This window comes from Oncorhynchus clarkii, chromosome 10, assembly GCF_045791955.1.
Source record: "Oncorhynchus clarkii lewisi isolate Uvic-CL-2024 chromosome 10, UVic_Ocla_1.0, whole genome shotgun sequence".
Classification (NCBI taxonomy): domain Eukaryota; kingdom Metazoa; phylum Chordata; class Actinopteri; order Salmoniformes; family Salmonidae; genus Oncorhynchus; species Oncorhynchus clarkii.
Window position 1 is genome coordinate 28,016,234 of NC_092156.1, and position 15,597 is coordinate 28,031,830.

General features: G+C 43.2%; 1 protein-coding gene across 1 annotated transcript in view; it reads left to right on the top strand.

Annotated features, from left to right (window-relative positions):
* The window catches only part of LOC139418230 (protein KIBRA-like), a 36,679-nt gene that overhangs the window by 6,637 nt on the left and 14,445 nt on the right, over window positions 1–15,597 (top strand). Inside the window, exons 6-11 of the mRNA XM_071167520.1 lie at window positions 302–381; window positions 1,459–1,588; window positions 8,043–8,192; window positions 8,419–8,489; window positions 12,716–12,958; window positions 14,264–14,353. Coding sequence (XP_071023621.1) covers window positions 302–381; window positions 1,459–1,588; window positions 8,043–8,192; window positions 8,419–8,489; window positions 12,716–12,958; window positions 14,264–14,353 — 764 coding nt within the window. The remainder of the gene's footprint in view (window positions 1–301; window positions 382–1,458; window positions 1,589–8,042; window positions 8,193–8,418; window positions 8,490–12,715; window positions 12,959–14,263; window positions 14,354–15,597) is intronic.

Below are 15,597 nucleotides of genomic sequence, written 5' to 3' on the forward strand. Positions count from 1 at the left end.
AAGTAAATGTTTTAATCATATCATATTAGATACGATCAGGTGCATTATCAGTTATATCCTAATTCTTTTTCTGCAAGGAACAAACACGATCGGTTCTATTTGAATCAGCTGTTCCCAAATATAGCCAAATAATCAATTGTATTGCAACTGGACATTTTTTATTTCAGTAAATGTATACTGTGTGTTTCTCTCAGGTGAATATGCTGAATATTATAATATTCCCAGTAATCAATAGTATTTTGACCTGGACATTTTTCATTTCAGTGAAATAACTATAGTCCTGTGTGTTTGTCTCCTTTAGGTGAATAAGCTGAAGAGAGACCTAGCCTGCATGAAACAAGAGTTGCAGTACAAAGAGCAGGGCTTTGAAACGCTGAAAGAGTAAGTGCAACCCAACCTCATTACACAATCACACTTCATAGTAGTAGGCTTCTGCTTTTTCCATACAGTTGCAGAAAGATTCCAGTTGTCAACACATCAACAACCTTGAGGCCCTCACATCTCACTATAGTCGAAATGGCAACTCGCTGCCATTTACATAGACAGTGATTCCAATTGTAATTTCAAGCATGACCTTCAAAAGGGTCAAATATCCCTATTTTTGCCTGCAAAACACAATTCTCTTGGAGTGCCTGATGTGCGGCTTCTACAATGTGTGTTGTGGAAAAAGCTGTGTCCTGGCTCATTTCTGTGATGTTTGTTTTTGTAAATGAACGACAAGATACATAGTGGTTCTATTGGATTCCGATCCATTCTTCCGTGACCTTCATTTGATATCAAAGACATTTACCAACCCTCACGAAACAAAAATAATATACTAACACGCTAGCATCCTATGTCAGTCCTAAACTCTCCTTTCCCAAAGAAAATACCTTAGGATCTTTATAACATAAGACTGAAATAGAATAAGAGGATCTATTCTAACAGCCAGGTGGAAAAGGCTTACAGAGGCTTCATTTGTTCTAGTTCTCCTTGGCCTGTAATGGAGGAGTGCTGCTCCCCTCCCTCGCATGCACCCTCCCGCCCTCCTTTGCTCTTGGAAGAATGTGGAAAGACCTGTTGTTCTGCTGCACGCATGACTTGCTGATGACTGGCTTTACATATATGCTGCTGCCGCCACTAATGGATGGTCTCTCTCCCTGTGTCGCTGACGGGCTCTTTCCTCTCTCTCTACACCTGTGGCCCTTTAAATCCAGTTTGACTCCTGTAATGGATCCATAGTTTCTTATTGGTCACTCCTGTCTAGATTAGATCAGGATGGTTTGAAAGTGGCACAGTAGGATTATCATAGTGAAAATGAAACGTGTTTTTGTAAACAACATCCCTCTTCAACAAACTATAGAATAATAATCTGAGAGCAAAAATGTACAACTCAGATAGCACATCTTCAGGTGTACTATTTCAAGACTGTTTAATAACTCACTCTCTGATTTGTTTCCACCGTGTGCCTCCCTCCAGGATCGACCACAAGGTGTCCAGCGTGCCTTACGGTGTCAAGCTTCACGATGAGCAGGCCACCCTGAACGAGGTCAAGTCCATCCGGGACGCCATCAGCTCCGGGGAGAAGGAGAAACAGGAGCTCATGCAGGTAAGCAGGGACGGTACCACCTGTATATAGCCACCGCTACTGTTATTTTCACTCATTTTTTTCTTTACCTATCTATTGTTTACCTAATACCTTTTTTTTTTAAACTTAAATTGCACTGTTGGTTAGGGTTTGTAAGTAAGCATTTCACTGTAAGGTCTACACGTGTTGTATTTGCCGCACGTGACAAATAAACATTGATTTGATGGGAGGAGCGGGGGATGACGGAGGGAGAGGGGTTGGTGAATGGATAAGATGGGATGGCGGTCAGGTGTTGTGTGCAGAGAGAAACTCAGCAAAAAAAGAAACGTCACCTTTTCAGGACCCTGGCCAAAGATAATTCGTAAAGATCCAAATAACTTCACAGTTTCCCATGCTTGTTCAATGAACCATAAACAATGAATGAACATGCACCTGTGGAACGGTCGTTAAGACACAAACAGCTTACAGACGGTAGGCAATTAAGGTCAGTTATGAAAACTTAGGACACTAAAGAGGCTTTTCTACGGACTCTGAAAAACATCAAAAGAAAGATGCCCAGGGTCCCTGCTCATCTGCGTGAACGTGCCTTAGGCATGCTGCAAGGAGGCATGAGGACTGCAGATGTGGCCAGGGCAATACATTGCAATGTCCGTACTGTGAGACGCCTAAGACGGCACTACAGGATGGACAGCTGATCGTCCTCAGTGGCAGACCACGTGTAACAACACCTGAACAGGATCGGTACATCTAAACATCACACCTGCGGGACGGGTACAGGATGGCAGCAATGACTGCCCGAGTTACACCAGGAACGCACAATCTCTCAGTCTCTGGTAGATGGATACCTCTTCGTCTCACACTGCTCTGTTTTCCCTCCGCTGGGGCATCACCCTCCCTCTTTTCCTCTGTCCCCTGCAACTTCTCCGTCTCCCCTCATGTCCCTGCGTCCCCTCGGCAGACGAACAGACTCATACATATTCCTGCCATGACTTTGCTGCTCAGTCAATGATGCACCAGCAGGCTGAGACTTAGAAGCTGAGACAGAGGAGTGCGTGGGTGGTATTCGCCTGCCTACTTCATGCTCCCAACTCCGCTTAGGAAATGTGGGGTGGGACGTGTGTGTGTGTGTGTGTGTGTGTATATATATATATGTATATATATGTATATATGTATATATATATGTATATATATATATATATATGTATATATATATATGTGTATATGTGTATATATATATGTGTGTATATAGATATATATATATATATATATATATAGCAGCTGTAGAAAACAACAAAGTGTTTGTTTGTTAGTAGGGGCTGGGTTGTGTTTAATAATGCATAGCCCCGATGATTCCCCCCCCCACTGGGATGCCTCACCTCCTCAGCCTTCTGCCACTGACAGTTCAGTTGTATGTGTGTTGGCCTTGCAGTGTCTGTCTGACTGCAGTGTGTAAGTACATTTACATGATCATATAATTAGATATTAAACTGATTGTGGCAGTAGACAAATTATGGCATTAGTCATGTAAACACCTTACTTTGCTTATCTTAATCGGCGTAAGGTCATATTTTAAGTAAGCATATGCCGATTAAAACACCTGATTTTCTGAGCTATCTTTCAAAGGCCTTAATCAGCGTGAAAGCGGTGTATTTGATCCGCACATGTTCTAGCACAAACTTCCTCCTTTTGCGCGACCAAAGTGATTTCAGAAGAACAAAGTGTGCATCTATAGAAATTGGTTTCACATATAAACTTTACACTACATGGCCTAAAGTATGTGGAAACCCCTTCAAATTATTGGATTCTGTTATTTCAGCCACATCCCTTACTGACAAGTGTAAAAAAAAAAAAGAATCGAGCACACAGCCTTGCAATCCTCATAGACAAACATTGTCAGTAGAATGGCCAGTACCAAAGAGCTCAGTGGCTTTCAACGTGGCATCGTCATAGGATGCCACCTTTCCAACAAGTAATTTGGTCAAATTTCTGCCCAGCTAGAGCTACTCTGGTCAACTGTAAGTGCTGTTATTGTGAAGTGGAAACGGCTAGGAGTGGGACCTCAGAGTGCTGAAGCGCAAAGCGCGTAAAAATCTTCTGTCCTCTGCAACACTCCCTACTGAGTTACAAACTGCATCTGGAAGAAACGTCAGCAGAAGAACTGTTCATCGGGAGCTTCATGAAGTGGGTTTCCATGCGGAATGCCAAGTGTCGGCTGGAATTGTGTAAAGCTCCATTGGCCTCTGGAGCAGTGGAAACACGTTTTCTGAAGTGATTAATTACGCTCCACCATCTGCCAGTCCGACGGACGAATCTGGGTTTGGCGGATGCCAGGAGAACACTACCTGCCCGAAATGCATAGTGCCAACTATAAAGTTTGGTGGAGGAGGAATAATGCTCTGGGGCTGTTTTTCATGCTTTGGGCTAGGCCCCTTAGTTCCAGTGAAGGGAAATCTAGACGATTCTGTGCTTCCAACTTTGCGGCAATAGTTTGGGGAAGGCCCTTTCCTGTTTCAGCATGACCGTGCCCCTGTGCACAAAGCGAGGCGAATAAAGAAATGGTTTGTCGAGATCTGTGTGGAAGAACTTGACTGGCTTGCACAGAGCCCTGGCCTCAACCCCATCAAACACCTTTGGGATGAAATGGAATTTTGACTGCGAGCCTGGCCTAATCGCCCAACATCAGTGCCCGACCTCACTATGCTTTTGTGGCTGTGTGAAAGCAAGTCCCCACAGCAATGTTCCAATATCTAGTGGAAAGCCTTCCTAGAAGGAGTGGAGGCTGTTAAGCAGCAAATGGGGGACCAACTACATATTCATGTCCATGATTTTGGATTGAGATGTTGAGATGTACTTCTGGTGATGTAGAGTATACGTTACCTTCGGAAAGTATTCAGACCCCTTTACTTTTTCAACATTTTGTTTGTTACAGCCTTATTCTAAAATGGATTTAAATGTTTTTCCTCAGCAATCTACACACAATACCCTATAATGACTAAGCAAAAACTGGTTTGTAGATATTTTGCAAATGTATTAAAAAAATAAACATACCTTAAAGTATTCAGACCCTTTGCTATGAAACTCAAAATTGAACTCAGGTGCATCCTGTTTCCATTGATCATCCTTGATGTTTCTACAACTTGATTGGAGTCCACCTGTGCTAAATTCAATTGATTGGACATGATTTAGAAAGGCACACACCTCTATGTAAGGTCCCACAGTTGACAGTGCATGTCAGAGCAAAAACCAAGCCATGAGGTCAAAGGAATTGTCCGTAGAGCTCTGAGAAACGATTGTGGTGAGGCACAGATCTCGGGAAAGGTACCAAAACATGTCTGCAGCGTTGAAGGTCCCCAAGAACACGGTAGCCTCCATCATTCTTAAATGAAACTAGTTTGGAACCACCAAGACTCTTCCTAGAGCTGGCCGCCTGGCCAAACTGAGCAATCGGGGGAGAAAGACATTGGTCAGGGAGGTGACCAAGAATCTGATGGTCACTGACAGAGCTCTAGAGTTCCTCCTGTGGAGATGGTTGTCCTTCTGGAAGTTTCTCCCATCTCTGCAGCACTCTACCAATCAGGCCTTTAAGGTAGAGTGGCCAGATGGAAGCCACCTCTTCAGTAAAAGACAGCCCGCTTGGAGCTTGCCAAAAGGCACCTAAAGACTCTCAGACCATGAGAAACAAGATTCTCTGGTCTGATGAAACCAGTATTGAACTCTTTGGCCTGTATTCCAAGCTTCACATCTGGAGGAAACCAGGCACCATCCCTACGGTGAAGCATGGTGGTAGCAGCATCATGCTCTGGGGATGTTTTTCATCAGCAGGGACTGGGAGACTAGTCCAGGATCGAGGGTAAGTTGAACTGCGCAAAGTACAGAGAGATCCTTGATAAAAACCTGCTCCAGAGCGCTTAGGACCGAACATCTCTTCAGAGACCTGAAAAGTGCTTCAACAAAGTACTGAGTAAAGGGTCTGAATACTTATGTAAATGTGTTATTTCAGTTTTAAATTTGTAATAAATTAGCAAAATGTTAAAACATCTGTTTTTGCTTGTCATTATGCTTGTCATTTGGCCGCCTTTCGTTCCAGTTCTCTGCTGCCTGTGACTGGAACGAATTGCAAAAATCGCTGAAGTTGGAGACTTTTATCTCCCTCACCAACTTCAAACATCTGCTATCTGAGCAGCTAACCGATCGCTGCAGCTGTACATAGTCTATCGGTAAATAGCCCACTCAATTTTACCTACCTCTTCCCCATACTGTTTATATTTATTTACTTTTCTGCTCTTTTGCACACCAATATATAATATAATATAATATACCTGTACATGACCATCTGATCATTTATCACTCCAGTGTTAATCTGCAAAATTGTAATTATTCGCCTACCTCCTCATGCCTTTTGCACACAATGTATATAGACTCTCTTTTTATTTATATATATATATATATATATATATATATATATATATTTATTATTATTATATTTATTATTATTATTATTTTTTTTTTCTTTCTACTGTGTTATTGACTTGTTAATTGTTTACTCCATGTGTAACTCTGTGTTGTCTGTTCACGCTGCTATGCTTTATCTTGACCAGGTCGCAGTTGCAAATGAGAACTTGTTCTCAACTAGCCTACCTGGTTAAATAAAGGTGAAACATTTTTTTTTGTAGATTTGATGAGGGGGAAAAAAACAATGCATTTTAGAATAAGGCTGTTACAAAATGTGGAAAAAGTTAAGAGGTCTGAATACTTTCCAATGGCACTGTATGTCTGAACTCGGAATCAAATATGCGCCACAAAAAAAACATGGTCACTGTGGTAGAACGTTTATTTTGATTGGCTATTTTCGGCATTTATCGAAGTCCCATAAGGTAGACTGATGAACGTTGTGTGTGTATAAATCGATCTTTGTGGAACAAAAATGCAACATGCAACAATTTGGAATGATTTTACTGAGTTACAGTTCATATAAGGAAATCGGGCAATTGAAATACATTTCACATGATTGGCTGGTCTCAGACAATGTTGCAGGTGAAGAAGCCGGCTGTGGAGGTCCTGGGCTGGCGATGTGGTCTGTGGTTGTGATGCCGGTTGGACTTTATGCCAAATTCTCTTAACGACGGAGGCATCTTATGGTAGAGAAATTAACATTCAATTCCCTGGCAACAGCTCTAGTGGACATTCCTGCAGTCAGCATGCCAATTTCACGCTCCCTCAACTTGAGTTGTCTGTGGCATTGTGTTGTGTGACAAATCTGTACATTTTAGAGTGGCCTTTTCTTGTCCCCAGCTCAAGGTTCACCTGTGTAATGATCATGCTGTTTAATCAGCTTCTTGATATGCCACACTTGTCAGGTGGTTGGATTATTTTGACAAGAAGAAATGCTCACTAAATGGGATGTAAACAAATTTGTGCACGTTTTTTGAGAAATAAGCTATTTGTGAGTATGGACAAGTTCTGGGATCTTTAATTTCAGCTCATGAGACAAACACTTTACATGTTGCTTATATTTCAGTGTATTATTCTGACCATTCACAATCGTATCACTGTACTCTATGAAGCTTGCCCTACTCAGTCAGCATTATGTCCAAGGGGAGCCTCGGTGGCTGTCTTCTTTGCTGTTTCTACTTGTTTACAATAGTCAAGATAAGGTTTATTCCACTCCATGCTTCAGTGCTGAGCCATGTATGAAATCTATCAACAACCTTAAAGACCAGCACAGATTTAAAAGTAGGTTACTGTTTTTGGCCACTGTTGCGAAAAGGTTTCCCATTTCAAAAACACATCTTTATGCAATGTACTGTACTTGTCTACAAGTATCTGCCAAAATATTGAAACGCATGAGTATTTGGGGGAAACAAAGTATATTGAAAGCAGGTGCTTCCACACAGGTGTGGTTCCTGAAATAATTAATAAATTAACATCCCATCATGCTTAGGGTCATGTATAAAAATCTAGGGCAGGCCATTATTTTGGGTACCATGGTTATAGCATGACAATGCCCCCATCCACAGGGCACTGAATGGTTTGATAAATATGAAAATTATGTATGCCATGTCAGTCACCAGGCTTCAACCCAATTTAATATTTTGAAGTGGCGACTGAGACAGTGTTTTGCACCACCATTAACAAAACACCAAGTTATGGAATGTATTGTGGAAGAATGGTGTTGCATCCCTACAATAGAGTTCCAGACCCTTGTAGAATCTAAACCACGGTGCATTGAAACTGTTCTGGTTCATGGTGGCCCAACACCATATTAAGACACTTTATGTTGGTGTTTCCTTTTAGACAGAGATAAAGGTAACTGCCTATCTCTATGATGATGATATGTGTTATAGATTTATACAATAGGATAGGAGCTTTGTGAATGTAAGACACGCAGCACAGGACATAAAACATACTATTCTATTTTGATTTCACTATCTCTGATTTTGTTAAGCCTGTATGTGTCGGTCTCCTCTCCCTGTAGAAACTAGCAGTGCTTAAGGATGGCTTCCAGTTGGACTCGGTGGGTTCTCAGTCTGACCTGTGGGGCAGCAGCCCCTCCCTGGCCAACTCTGAGCTGTACATCCCCCGCCTCTACTCCGAAGCCGGATCCCAGACCAACATACCTGCTGAGGTGAGCGGGGGGGGGTCTGTTCAGTTGGCACGGAAGACAATAGACTGAAATTGTGAGGGAATACCTGGACCTGTCCAATAGGAAATGCTTTGTTTAAATTTTCCGTCTCAAAATGTTTCCTTTTGGTGTGCCCTAATGAACAGGAACAAGGTTACAATGCACTGGTTGCGTCACTAATTGATCAGAATGTAGCTTTGTCACACACCTTGATTTTTGTTTGATATAGTTTGTGACCAACACCAACAACTTGGCAGAGAAGGTGCGACTGAGCCTGAAGTATGAAGAAGCAAATAGAAGGTAACTTGTGTAACCCAGATGACTCATTCTCAACACAACCCATCAGTCTATATATAAACTCAGCAAAAAAAGTTACTTCCTCTTACTGTCAACTGTGTTTATTTTCAGTAAACTTAACATGTGTAAATATTTGTATGAACATAAGATTCAACAACTGAGACAAATGGAACAAGTTCCACAGACATGTGACTAACACAAATGGAATAATGTGTCCCTGAACAAAGGGGGGTCAAAATCAAAAGTAACAGTCAGTATCTGGTGTGGCCACCAGCTGCATTAAGTACTGCAGTGCATCTTCTCCTCAAGGATTGCACCAGATTTGCCAGTTCTTGCTGTGAGATGTTACCCCACTTTTCCACCAAGGCACCTGCAAGTTCCCAGACATTTCTGGGTGGAATGGCCCTAGCCCTTACCCTCCGATCCAACAGGTCCCAGACGTGCTCAATGGGATTGAGATCCGGGCTCTTTGCTGGCCATGGCAGAACACTGACATTCCTGTCTTACAGGAAATCACGCACCGAACGAGCAGTATGGCTGGTGGCATTGTAATGCTGGAGGGTCATGTCAGGATGAGCCTGCAGGAAGGGTACCACATGAGGGAGGTGGATGCAACTTCCCTGCAACGCACAGCTTTGAGATTGCCTGCAATGACAACAAGCTCAGTCCGATGATGCTGTGACACACCGCCCCAGACCATCACAGACCCTCCACCTCCAAATTGTTCAGGCCTCGGTGTAACGCTCATTCCTTCGACGATAAACGCGAATCCGACCATCACCCCTGGTGAGACAAAACCGCACCTCGTCAGTAAAGAGCACTTTTTGCCAGCGACGGTGGGTTTGTGCCCATAGGCGATGTTGTTGCCAGTGATGTCTGATGAGGACCTGCCTTGCAACAGGCCTACAAGCCCTCAGTCCACCCTCTCTCAGCCTATTGCGGACATTCTGGGCATTGATGAAGGGATTGTGCGTGCCTGGTGTAACTCGTGCAGTTGTTGTTGCCATCCTGTACCTGTCCCGCAGGTGTGATGTTTGGATGTACTGATCCTGTGCAGGTGTTGTTACATGTGGTCTGCCACTGCGAGGAAGATCAGCTGTCCATCCTGTCTCCCTGTAGTGCTCTCTTAGGCGTCTCACAGTACGGACATTGCAAGGTATTGCCCTGGCCACATCTGCAGTCCTCATGCCTCCTTGCAGCATGCCTAAGGCACGTTCACACTGATGAGCAGGGACCCTGGGCATCTTTCTGTTGGTGTTTTTCAGAGTCAGTAGAAAGGCCTCTTTAGTGTCCTAAGTTTTCATAACTGTTTCTAAAAAAAATTTATTTGACCTTTTATTTAAACAGGTAGGCTAGTTGAGAAGTTCTCATTTACAACTGTGACCTAGTCAAGATAAAGAAAAGCAGTGCGACACAAACAACAACAGAGTTACACATGGAATAAACAAACATTCAGTCAATAACACAATAGAAACGTCTATACAGTGTGTGCAAATGAGGTAAGATAAGGGAGGTAAGGCAATAAATAGGCCATAGTGTGGAAATAATTACAATTTAGCAATTAAACACTGGGGTGATAGATGTGCAGAAGATGAATGTGCAAGTAGAGATACTGGAGTGCAAAGGAGCAAAAAAATAAATAACTGTATGGGGATGAGGTAGTTGGATGGGCTATTTATAGATGGGCTATGTGAAGTGATCTGTGAGCTGCTCTGACAGCTGGTGCTTAAAGTTAGAGTGGGAGATATGAGTCTCCAGCTTCAGTGATTTTCGCAATTCGTTCCAGTCATTGGCAGCAGAGAACTGGAAGGAAAGGCGGCCAAAGGAGGAATTGGCTTTGGGGGTGACAAGTGAAAGATACTTGCTGGAGTGTGTGCTATGGGTGGGTGCTGCTATGGTGACCAATGAGCTGAGGTAAGGTGGGGCTTTACCTAGCAAAGACTTATAGATGACCTGGAGCCAGTGGGTTTGGCAACGAATATGAAGCTAGGGCCAGCCAACGAGAGCATACAGGTCGCAGTGGTGGGTAGTATATGGGGCTTTGGTGACAAAACGGATGGCACTGTGATGAACTGCATCCAATTTGCTGAGTAGAGTGTTGGAGGCTATTTTGTGAATGACATCGCCGAAGTCAAGGATCGGTAGGATAGTCAGTTTTACAAGGGTATGTTTGGCAGCATGAGTGATGGAGGCTTTGTTGCGAAATAGGAAGCAGATTCTTGATTTAATTTTGGATTGGAGATGCTTAATGTGAGTCTGGAAGGAGAGTTTACAATCTAACCAAACACCTAGATATTTGTAGTTGTCCACATATTCTTAGTCAGATCCGTCCAGAGTAGTGATGCTGGACGGGCGGGCAGGTGCAGGCAGCGATCGGTTGAAGAGCATGCATTTAGTTTTACTTGCATTTAAGAGCAGTTGGAGGCCACAGAAGGAGAGTTGTATGGCGTTGAAGCTCGTCTGGAGGTTAGTTAACACAGTGTCCAAAGAAGGGCCAGAAGTATACAGAATGTTATCGTCTGCATAGAGGTGGATCAGAGAATCACCAGCAGCAAGAGCGACATCATTGAGAAAGGAGTTGGCCCGAGAATCGAACCCTATGGCACCCCCATAGAGACTGCCAGAGGTCCAGACAACAGGCCCTCCGGTTTGACACAAGGAACTATGTCGGAGAAGTAGTTGGTGAACCAGGTGAGGCAGTAATTTGAGAAACCAAGGCTGTTAAGTCTGCCGATAAGAATGTGGTGATTGACAGAGTCAAGCCTTGGCCAGGTCGATGAATACGGCTGCACAGTATTGTCTCTTATCGATGGCGGTTTTGATATTGTTTAGGACCTTGAGCGTGGCTGAGGTGCACCCATGACCAGCTCTGAAACCAGATTGTATAGTGGCAAAGGTACGGTGGGATTCGAAATGGTTGGTGATCTGTTTGTTAACTTGGCTTTCGAAGACCTTAGTAAGGCAGGGTAGGATGGATATAGGTCTGTAACAGTTTGGGTCTAGTCTAGATTGTCACCTCCTTTGAAGAGGGGGAGGACCGCGGCAGCTTTCCAATCTTTGGGAATCTCAGACGATACGAAAGCGAGGTTGAACAGGCTAGTAATAGGGGTTGCAACAATTGTGGCAGATTGTTTTAGGAAGAGAGGGTCCAGATTGTCTAGCCCTGCTGATTTTTAGGGGTCCAGATTTTGCAGCTCTTACAGAACATTGGCTCTCTGGATTTGGGTGAAGGAGAAATGGGGAGGCTTGGGCAAGTTGCTGAGAGGGGGGTGCAGGGCTGTTGACCGGGGTAGGGTTAGTCAGGTGGAAAGCACGGCCAGCTGTAGAAAAATGCTTATTAAAATTCTCAATTATTGTGGATTTATCAGTGGTGACAGTGTTTCCTAGCCTCAGTGCGGTGGGCAGCTGGGAGGAGGTGCTCTTATTCTCCATGGACATTAGTGTCCCAGAACATTTTGGAGTTTGTGCTACAGGATGCAAATTTATGTTTGAAAAAACTAGCCTTTGCTTTCCTAACTGCCTGTGTATATTGGTTCGTAACTTCCCTGAAAAGTGTGACCTTAATTGCCTACCGTCTGTAAGCTGTTAGTGTCTTAAAGACCGTTCCACAGGTGCATGTTCATTAATTGTGTATGGTTCATTTAACAAGCATAGGAAACGGTGTTGAAACCCTTTACAATGAAGATCTGTGAAGTTATTTGGATTTTTACAAATTTTCTTTCTTTGAAAGACCGGGACCTGAAAAAGGAACATTTTCTTTTTTTGCTGAGTTATATAAGTAACAAATAATAAAGAGCAGCAGTAAAATAACAATAGCAAGACTATGTACAATGCTGCGGGGCACCGGTTAGTCGAGGTAATGTGTACATGTAGGTAGAGTTATTAAAGTGACTATGCATAGATAATAACAGAGTAGCAGTGGTGTAAAAGAGGGAGCAGGGTGGGGGGGCAATGCAAATAGTGTGGGTAGCCATTTGATTAGCTCATGAGCACTTATAATGACTTAGAAGTCATATCTCTTTTAAACCTCTCCTCCACATGATTAAATAGAACTTAAGTAGCTGGAACGGCTCGTAGGAGCCTGTTTTTGTAGCATCAGGCTGCTTGATGTACAAGTACACCCCCTGGACTCTAGTCTATTGCAGGGCCTTAGAAAAGGAGAACATATAAATACAACATAATAGAACATTAAATATACACTCTCTATGCTCTCCTCTCTCCACCTCCAGGATTGCCACCATCGAGGTGCAGATAGCCAAGCTGGACAGTGAGGCGTGGCCAGGGCTGCTGGACCCAGAGCGTGACCGCCTCATCCTCATCAATGAGAAGGAGGAGCTACTCAAGGAGCTGCAATACATCAAGCCTTGCAAGAAAGTGCCCATTGACCAGGAGAAGATAGAGACACAAAAGAAAAGGCTTGAGAGAGACCTGCAGGCTGCCAGGGACAACCAGAGCAAGGCCCTGACCGAGAGGTGAGGGGAGAGGATTTATAGCTACTTGGCAGGGTGCAAAGTCATTGCAAACATTGTGGGCAGCAAACACAAAATTGTTTAATTAGAACAGTGTGAGGCTAAATTGTTTGGGCAGTAAAGGTGGGGGAAACCTTGGTCAGCATGGGGCTTATAGACATTGAGTGATCACTCCTTCCCTGGGTAAAGTCACGGCCAGGGAAAGAGGGATAAATGAGAGGGAACAGAGCTGCACACCAGGAAAGCATCATGGTCACATACAATAATACAGGAGATTAAATTAGTCACTCTCTTCTCAGTAAACTTTTGCCACTTTTTGGAGTTTGTGTTCCATTAGTCAGCACCTCACAAAAAGAGTGCATTTTTAAATGTGTTTTATACAGCACCTGTTAATGCTAGCGAGGGAACAGGTCAGCGGGGCTGTTGCATGAAGGAGAGAGGAGGACATTGGAACCCCGCTGGAACTAGGCTACAGTATATTCACTGACAGGGAATAGATAGGCAGAGCAAGGCCCCCTGCCCTGCTGATAACAACCTACTGAACTGTGCTTTAACTGCAGTGAAAAGACATGGTTTAAGTAATATGACTGTTACATAAGCCCAGAAGGTTTACTCCCTAATGGGGACCTGGTGTAAGAGTTACTCCAAGACACACAACACTGCTCTTTTTGTTGTGTTGGATGCTTTGATCCGCATAGCCTTTTTTCATGACATTCCTTGTTCATGGTTGTGATTGGATCATAGACATTGATAGTGTAGTGTAGAAGCCCCTCCCCCTAGCCTCTTACCTGGAACTAGCCTTCTCTAAGGTCCATACTTACTGTTTAGTGGTTGGAAATCTGCACTCTGGATGAGGTAACCAAGGAGACTATACCAATTAGGCCTATTTTCACTCTTTCTCTTCTATTTCTCTTACTTTCCCATATATCCTCTTTCCTTCTCTAATTTTCTTTCATTTTCTTTTTTTTTATCTCTCTCTCCCATATGTAACTCGAGCATCACAAACAGGGGATGTAGGGTGGACGCAAAATAGCCTTTTTTAACAAGCTCGTTTAATATTTGAAGTCAGAAGTATCTGCTCGTTGAGGAAGAAAATAACCTTTAGCTCTTATAACTGTTTATAATGCTGTAATTACTCTAGTTTGTAAGAACATTGTATTAAGATGTTGTAATTATGTAATTGTATGGTCATGTAGTTGATTGTTTTTTGATTGTTTTTGATTACCCAAGTAGAATAGGGCCTGTTTCTTCTGCTTGCATTATCATTTTTTTGACCTAACATTTCTGGTGTTTTGTCTTTTCTATCAGATTAAGATTGCACTGTAAGAGGAACAAGCTGGTGAGAGAGCTGGAGGAGATGGTTCGCCTGGCCTCATCATTACACACTCAGCTCAAGAGGTACATTTACTCACCTAAACAACACATTCAGCAACTGTCAACCAGCTGTAACACAGCACTACCACGCTGCCAGTTCAGGAGGCACAATCACTTAAATGTATCGACTTAAAATGTAAACTCCTATTGCACAACTGAATGTGCACATTCCAAATGAATAAGAAGACCTTGGAGACATGGGCAATGTTTTAACTGTGGAGGGCTTGGCATTTTAGATTTACCTCACAACCTGCCTGGTGCCTTGAGCTTACCCACAACCCTTTGAGGGGAAGGAGTCAAACTTCAATCCAGGGTCTTCAAAGGTCTACATTCACCTCATCTTAAAGGAGCGTCTTTCATTTATAGAGCTCCATAAATTCACATAAGATTCTAGACTACAGTATTTTATCTTCTGAGTGGCTCGTATGATTCATTCAGTTCTATGAGGGACTGTTGGTCTTAAAAGAGAATGAGAGAGGGATAGGACATTGCGTATTTAACCTTTACTCTAAAAGCTTAAGATGTGTCCTATACTTTAGTCACTGTTTTTGTAAAGTCAATTTGAATTTCAGCTCTGAAACAGGAGTGTGCGTTTCAGAAATGGACTCTGAAACTGAAGCTGTGTTTTATAAGATGTGAAGTCTCTGTAAGATAGTCATATATGTATTAAAGCTATTTTCAAAAGGCGCTCTCCATACTCTCGTTTAATCAAACAAATAACTTCAACAATAGTGTTAGTCTCTTTCTCTCTGTTTTTGTTCTTATCATGCATAATTCATCCTGTTTCTAGCTGATATATATCAAAGGGCTGAGATGCAGAGAAACTCCCCTGTGTCTTTCCTAATGAGCTTGCCTAGCTTTAATTACTATGTTTTCTGTCGAGTAGACACTGCATTTGAAGTTACTGAGGGCCAAAAGATGGGGGAACAGAGAAGAAAATGATGAAAATTTGGTTGGAGTACCCTCCTAGCTCTTCTAACACTGTGGTCCTCTCTCTCCCTCTCCCTTTATCCCTGTCCACTCCGCTTTTCGCTCCATCCTTTTTGCTGCCCCCAATTTTCTCTCTCTCTGCCCTCTTTCTGTATTGTTCTCTTCTCCTCTGATTTTCTCTCTCTTCATCTCCCCTCTCTATGCCTTCTTTCTGTCCAAATGTTCTTTCCATCTTCCTCCCCATTTAACCCTCTCCTCTCTGCCTCTCTCCTCCCTCCCCCCCCCCCCCTCCCTCCCTCCCTCCCTCCCTCCCTCCCTCCCTCCCTCCCTCCCTCCCT